The sequence below is a fragment of the Ziziphus jujuba genome, chromosome 4, assembly GCF_031755915.1.
Source record: "Ziziphus jujuba cultivar Dongzao chromosome 4, ASM3175591v1".
NCBI lineage: Eukaryota > Viridiplantae > Streptophyta > Magnoliopsida > Rosales > Rhamnaceae > Ziziphus > Ziziphus jujuba.
The window spans coordinates 20,196,313-20,203,938 of NC_083382.1; the positions used below are offsets into that span (position 1 = coordinate 20,196,313).

A 7,626-nucleotide genomic window follows, 5' to 3' on the forward strand; every position below is an offset into this window, starting at 1 on the left:
AATACATCGTACCAAATGCACCCTAAAGGCCAAAATTAACTAGTAAACAACCAGTAAAAAAGGATCAAAATGAAATTTTAAACCAAAAAAAAAAGAAAAAAGAAAAAAGAAAAAAAGAAAACAACTAGTACAACAACAACAACAAAATTTAAGGCCAATATATTTGGTTTCAATTGAAACACTGACTGAATCATCCAAAAAACTGATACAACTGACCGCTCAGTTTTTATATCTAAAGTATTAACTTTCGGTTCATTAACATTTGACTGAAAATATTTTTAAACAAATCAAAACCAATCAAATAGTGGTAATGATGCAAATATAAGTCATGGATTCAGAAAATTTGGTCACAAACCAAAATTTTCTTTTAAAAAAAAAAAAGGGAAAAAACTCAAATTATAATTATTCATAGTAAAACGTAAAATTAATTATTCATGAAGTGTATAATTTGTAATATATATTTCCTATTCAACTATTAAAGCACAGAAATAGAAAATTTGAATAGAGAAACACCATTGAAAACAATTTGAAAAAAAAAAACTCAAATTATAATTATTCATAATAAAACAAAAAATTAATTATTCATAAAAGGCATATAATTAGTCATTTATATTTTCTATTCAAGTAATATAAAATAATAAAATATTTTTTTATCATCTACAATAATTTTCACACGATATTTTGAGATCCATGACACTTCAAGTACCGATGTAAGTGATACGTGAACTAAGGCACCTTTATTTGATTAAAAAAACATTTAAAATAGTTTAATATCAGAAATAACATTTAAAATCATAAAGATTTTACATACATATATCAAATTCCAACTTTAAAAAGAAAGTGATATTTTCTCAAAAATAAAAATAAAAATAAAACTAGTTTTAATGGCGAAAAGTATTCTTGTCATTATTTTTTTTCCTCGAATAAAGAAATTTGTAAGTTTATATGTAAAATAATATTTTTACAATGTTTAATAGAGCGTTATTGTGTTGACTTAGACAAATTCATTAAGTTAAAAAAAGGAAAAACTAAATTTTACGAGGAAATGAGTGAATAAATCATAAATTAATGGGGCATATGCCTAAATTTTAAAGATAATTATATAATTAAGTAAAAACAACCTCATAAAAAATTAAAAAAATAATAAATTATTAAAGAGATACAATAAATTAAGTATAAAAGTCTTTTCTAAATAAAATTATAATTTATCCCTATTCTAGGAACAGAAAATCTCCATATCAATTGATGAGTGAGCAGCTTAAAAACCCAACAGCAAGGCAGGCATGTGCTGCAGCATGATCGCCTGTGCCTCCTAGATTCTATCCCATTTCACTGTTTATCTCTAGGTAATTGAGCTCCAGAAGCATTTTAAAAATGCCCTAAAGACACACCCATATGGTGGGGGTCGAGGATAATTTCACGCGGAGTACTTTTCCCTTTTTTTTTTTTTTTTGTTGGTACTTTTTCCTCTTTTCTTCAATTACCAGCTTTTTTCATGGACAGAAAATTTCTACATTAATACCAATTTTATATATATATATAGATATATATTTATATGTAATTTGGGTACAGATTGCAAGTATGGAACATGGGGCACATGCTATGGACATAAAATAAAGATTCTTGCTGCAAAAAGCATCAACTGAATGCTACATAGTGCCTAATTTAGATCAGGTGGTAGATATGACAGATTGATCATCCAAAGGAATTTTATTACACTTCTGCCACCTACTTTCTATTATTTAGCACTCTTAAGTAGTGCTTACCTGCACAATAACCAAGTAAAAGCAGTGCTAGCTGTCACAAATCATTGAACATTTTTAGAATCCAACTAAATAGGTCTTGTTTGTTGCATAACCACCCAATTGAATATAACTGACTTACATCCGTCTAGAGAAATATATTATTTTTTCCGGGACCAAAATTTATCTGTGTCGAACCAAAAATTTATTCAGTTCTCATTGCCTGAACAATTTTTAATCGTTGGGAGTCGTATTACCAAAGAACTTAAAAATATTTGATCATTAACTATTGAATATCAGAATATTCATGCTCGGTATCTTGTGACTGAACATGTCTGTCAGTCATTAAAATTTTGATGGTGTAAGGAAAAATTCTGGTTGTGTATACGGTTCTCCTACCTAAAATATAATATTGACTAGAGTGTTGCAAAATATATATATATATATATATATATATATTTCTAATAAATACGTTTTTATAATAAGAATGCTAAGGTAATCAACATAAACGAATTTAAATTAAGTAGAACTTATATAAAATTCCTCTTCAATTTATATTAGAATGATAAATTCCATGTTCAAATTCCAATTATTTTCGTGTTGGGATTTTGCAACTACATGTTTTCTGCATGGACATTGGTTGTCAAATCAAACTTAAACTGGCATCTCCTTCTTGGGTTGCACTAAAACATAAACAAATTTGATCGTACGTTTACTTCTCATTTTCTGTTTTACCTTGCTTCTCATTTTCTGTTTTACCCGTTCCTTTGTCTCGAAATTGAAACAGTTATTTAACAGCACTCTTAATGCATGTTTACAATTGCGTATAACAATTTTATTTATTTATTTTTTTTAAAATGGAGAAAACGACGAGACGAGGGATCTGATTCGCAGCTAATAAGCCTAATATACATTTTTATAGCACTATTCCGTCATATGTCTTTCCATACTTTGCACAGAATTTAGTGATTTTGAGGACTCTGCCGTTCAAAATTGCCTCTTCTGCGTCCAAAATAAAATCCTTGCCACAAAAGAATTCCTGGGGCGAGAAAAACATGAACAAGCAAGGGCAGTACTACCAAAATACCTCGTATAGAAGGGGAAAAAAAAAAATAATTGCCTAGACGGATCTACTTATATGTTGGCATTGTGAATATGGAATCAGCATCACACTCCAAAGCTTATTTATATTCATTCTAATTTTAAACTTGGCACTCTCAATGACATTTAACTAAGCCACTCATGGAGAGAATTAAAATTCCAAGGCATGCTAGCGTAGCCATTCTAGTTTTGTTAGTCTTATGGTTGCCTTCAACTGCAGCTTACGATCCAAAAGCCATGAAGGAGAGATTTGAGAGTTGGCTGGCAAGATATGATCGACAATTTAAAAGTAGAGAGGAATGGGCGTTTCGTTTTGGGATTTACCAGATGAATGTTCAGTTCATCGACTTTGTGAATTCTCAAAAACGTTCCTACAAACTCACTGACAACATATTTGCAGATCTGTCAAATGCAGAGTTTAGAGCCAAGCACTTGGGCTACCAATATGTCTGGAATCCACCTTTAGGCCCCAGATATTGCCAACACGGGGATTTACCTGAGGAAGTGGATTGGAGAGAGAAAGGTGCCGTGACTCCTGTCAAGGATCAAGGCCAATGTGGTAAATATTTTGGTTTCTATAACAATAATAGCAGTCACTAAATTAGCTTACCAAATTTTGCATATCAAGTGTTATGTTACAATTACATTTGTTTATATCAAAATTTTATATGCAAATATCATTCTTTTATTATTATTATATTATTATTATTCTCGTATGCTTAAGATGCTGTCACTTGGTATCCCGTCACTCTATAAAATGAGCATCGGCAAAGAGTGGAGGCTGGCTGGCAAAAGAAGGACCAGGGCTGGGTCAATCAAAATTTGATAAATTGATTCACTATGTATTGTTCTTTAGCTGTCTACATGTTAAGCATTTTGTACAAATAACTATAGTGGCACACACTTTTCATTTTGTTTTGCTTAGGACAAGATTTGCTTTTTATTTCAAAATCAGTTTGCTGAATTTAACCACCTGCTATTTGGAATAATGATCTTCTCAATATGTAAATAAATAAATTATAAATGTATCAGGTTTGGGGTCATCTGAAATCATACTATCATGTAATTTATGCACATTCAAAGCAACTATTACTTTCTTGATGTTTCCATAATAACAATACTAGTTGGAGCTTATATATGACAGCAAGTTCTTTTCAAACATTACATTAAAAAATTCTCTGTCTTAAGGCAAATACTTACCAGTACTGCGCTTTTCAAAACAGGAAGTTGTTGGGCGTTCTCTGCAGTAGCAGCTGTTGAAGGTATCAACCAAATCAAAACAGGAAAATTAGTGTCTCTTTCGGAACAAGAGCTTGTGGACTGTGACATTGACAGTGGAAATGAAGGATGCAATGGTGGATTAATGGATAAAGCATTTGATTTCATCAAAAGGAATGGGCTCACCACTGAGACTAATTATCCTTATAAAGGGACAGATGGTACCTGCAACAAAGACAAAAAGAGAGAACATGCAGTTGGAATAAGCGGACATGAGAAGGTACCCGCCAATAACGAAAACGGTCTACAGGCAGCAGTTGCCAAACAACCTGTCTCTGTGGCAATAGATGCAGGTAGTTATGAGTTTCAACTATATTCAGAAGGTATCTTTGATGGGCCATGTGGAAAAGACCTAAACCATGGAGTTACAGCAGTTGGGTATGGAGAAGACAATGGTAAAAAGTACTGGCTTGTGAAGAATTCATGGGGAACAGAATGGGGCGAATCTGGTTATATCAGAATCTCGCGTGATTCAAGAGATAAAGAAGGCACATGCGGCATTGCCATGGAGGCTAGCTACCCACTAAAGGCTTGATAAGTGCTGAAGATTAATTGGCCTTTTCTGGTTCTAGGATGATACATGTTATCTTCAAACTTCATACAAAAAGCCACGTATTTTATTAGGGTACTGAAATCAATAAGAAATCTATATGAAACACAAAAGCAATACATTGCTATAAGATGGAAACTTAAAATAGAACAAAGGATCATTCTTCAAGTTAACAAAGTACATCATGAACAACCCAACCAGTCTCATTGCTTTTGATTCTACCAGTCTCATTGCCTTTTGAATCTTCTACTTCCTTTTGCTAATATGAAATTTCATTGAAAAGACATACCAATACAAGTATCAGGAAACAAAGGAAAACAAAAACAATACCAACGGTTATTGCGCTTGCATGACTATAAACAGTTACATTGTAGATGGCTAAGAACTGACTTCTGCTTAGTTACATTATAGATGGCCAAGAACTGACTTCTACTTTCCCCTACTTTGATTGACTGCTTAGCATGTGAAGGAAATGACTAGAAAACTATGAACTTCGGATATTTGAGGGCTGAATAATTTGAGTCAATATAATACCAATTTTGATCATTCGTATTTAGTCAGCTTGAGCTCCATCATCATCATCTATGTGCTCTCTGGCGACACTGAAGCTCATAATTAAGATACATCAAAGAACTGAGAAGATAGACACTTTTTACACACACACACACACGCACACACGCACACACACACACACACAAAGTACCCAAAAAAAAAAAAAAAAAAAAAAAAAAAGAAAGAGAGAGAGAGACTTTAGCATATGGTAAATAGACAAACGATATCAAAACAGACTTTAGCAGTAATATAAAGACTACAAAGAAGCCAGATAATGGTACCTTCCTTTAAGACATATTTGTTGTAACTTTTGAAAAAGCAAGTAAAATTTAAAACCACTGAAAATGGTTCACGCGTTGCGTTAATACATTAAAGCATTGTCAAGTATCAACTGTATATATACTTAAAGAATGATTCAATCTTGGAAAACGAACATATAAGAAAAGTTGAAAAGAAAACAATGATACCACGACCAGCATAGGCAAAATAGGAGTAATAAATCAATGATCATGGTTTTGTAACTAGTACCAACTAGATGCCAAACATTTTTCCTTGGAAACTTAACAGTATGAAATTCTTCTCTACCAAGAGAGAGAAAGAGAGCGAGAGTATTCATAATCATAGTAACTCTAAGACAAACTAAAAAAAATGAGACTGAAAGGAGGAAAACAGAGCAGGGCTGAGGGTAATGAGAACATCAGTAATTTATCATAACCATAATAGGGTTGTGATTTTCACCTGCCTGCTTGTATGTCTGTTACATAAGTTCCAATCAAAGAAATGTCTCCAGCTTTAGCAGCACACAACTATGGATTTCAAAATCCTCCTTACTATTGCATGAAGAAATGAGCACCATGAAATCAAAACAGACTCCTGTGCAACTGGCTGGCTGGGAAAACTACATAAAACATAGTATTCAAATGCCAAATATAAATATGATGTTGTACCAACTAGTATGTGTCATACCACTTCCAAAAGAAATAGAAGGAGCTAAGACTTCAAATCCGCAAATCTTTGCCTCACAGCGCATGCAAGCTTCCATTCGCCAATACCAGCCAACCTTTCAACAACCTTTTGCCTGACCTTGATATATGGTATAAAACCCCTATCCGTCATCCCAATTACCACCTTCCCCGACAAAATAAACTCACCACACTCCAGGCAACCTTCAACCACCGATTCGTAGATCTCAAACCCAACAGCACAACGCTCCCTCTCCAACAACTCAACCACCTCAACTGCTCTCCACATCTCTCTGTTTGCCCGCAATGTCGCCATCACTTTCACCAAAGTCCCCTGCCTTGGTGCCAATCCAACTTTCACCACCATTTGCTTAATCATATCTACCGCCTCAGTAGTCCTCCTGACTTTGCACATTGAACTAATCACCGCGTTGTAACTTTCCAAATCAGGAACACAGCCAGCCCCACTCAATCCTTTCAAGACTTTAACTGCCTCCATCAACTGGTCAACAGCACACAGAGACAATATGAGGTAATTGCAGGTACCCGAGTCGGGAGAATATCCAATTGACTGCATTTCTAGTAAGATCTCAGCAACGGATTGAGATTGGCGACGGCGTCGCAGCCATGCAGAAGAGAGAAGGAGATGGGTTTGAGGGGCAGGGACACAACCCGAGCGAAGGGTACGCTGGAGGATGGCAAGGGATATAGGGAGGGGATTGGGGCTTTGGAGAGTGTAGGAGAGGAGACAGGAGAAAGCAATCTGTGATCTATAGCGAGGCCTGACAGGGACAAACGATTGCAGAATCTCATCAATCAATTTTGCCCTAATGGCCGGGGGATAGGTAGAAAGAAATGAGAACGGATTTGGGTGTTGGCGAACTTGTCCGTGAGATGTAAGAACATCAGGAATTTTTTCATAGCTCTTGGTTTTCACTGCATCTTCAATGGTTTCTTGGAGAATTTCTGATGATGAGGCGGAGTGTATCAAACAATATTGGACATTATAACGAAGAGGTAATAGAGTTCTGCAAAATTTCATTGCTCCACTAGCCATGTTTCAGTTCCTAATAAGAGAGTGACACAGTAGATGAAACCCGCAGTGTTTATAAAAATGTTAATAAAGCATAGGTACAACTTCTGAAAAACTTAAAAAGGGTATGTTACAACTCGACCCCTTGATTTGATTTAATCATTCAAATATATTCTTTGGAAGCTTATAAACATAAATTTCAATCACACTCTTACATTTTGGACAAAAGCATTTTTAAATAAATTATAATAACTCTCTAAAACTACTTTGCTGCAGAAGCAGTCATAACAAAAACAGCTACAATAATGATAACAATAACTAAAACATTATAGTAGTAAATAATAATCAATATTATTAAGAAATATATTGATAATATATAAACATTGAACTATATTATTCGTTATAATA

The 7,626-nt window shown here is 34.0% G+C and overlaps 2 protein-coding genes across 10 annotated transcripts; one reads left to right on the top strand and one right to left on the bottom strand.

The window, feature by feature from the left end:
* Nucleotides 1-2,786: 2,786 nt before the first annotated feature.
* On the top strand, nt 2,787-5,407 carry LOC107409805 (zingipain-2). Its single transcript, XM_048471865.2, has 2 exons — nt 2,787-3,402; nt 4,067-5,407. Exons 1-2 carry the CDS (start codon nt 2,985-2,987, stop codon nt 4,654-4,656), a joined length of 1,008 nt encoding a protein of 335 aa, XP_048327822.1. The 5' UTR covers nt 2,787-2,984; the 3' UTR covers nt 4,657-5,407.
* LOC107409713 (pentatricopeptide repeat-containing protein At1g06270) lies at nt 3,238-7,331 on the bottom strand. 9 transcript variants are annotated; one of them, XR_007240298.2, is made up of 4 exons: nt 5,962-7,329; nt 4,248-4,286; nt 4,044-4,096; nt 3,238-3,378 (listed from the first exon to the last, which is right to left on the bottom strand). XR_007240298.2 is itself a non-coding variant. In XM_025070235.3 (2 exons), the coding sequence occupies exon 1, from the start codon at nt 7,240-7,242 to the stop codon at nt 6,214-6,216; it is 1,029 nt and encodes a 342-aa protein (XP_024926003.2). In that variant the 5' UTR covers nt 7,243-7,331; the 3' UTR covers nt 5,720-6,112; nt 6,190-6,213. The 9 variants fall into 9 exon arrangements, 2 of the variants coding, with proteins under 2 accessions (XP_024926003.2, XP_015872624.2); XR_009638686.1 differs by lacking the exon at nt 3,238-3,378 and having other exon boundaries at nt 3,849-4,096; XR_007240300.2 differs by lacking the exons at nt 3,238-3,378; nt 4,044-4,096 and having other exon boundaries at nt 4,149-4,286; nt 5,962-6,053; nt 6,190-7,331.
* Nucleotides 7,332-7,626: the final 295 nt, after the last annotated feature.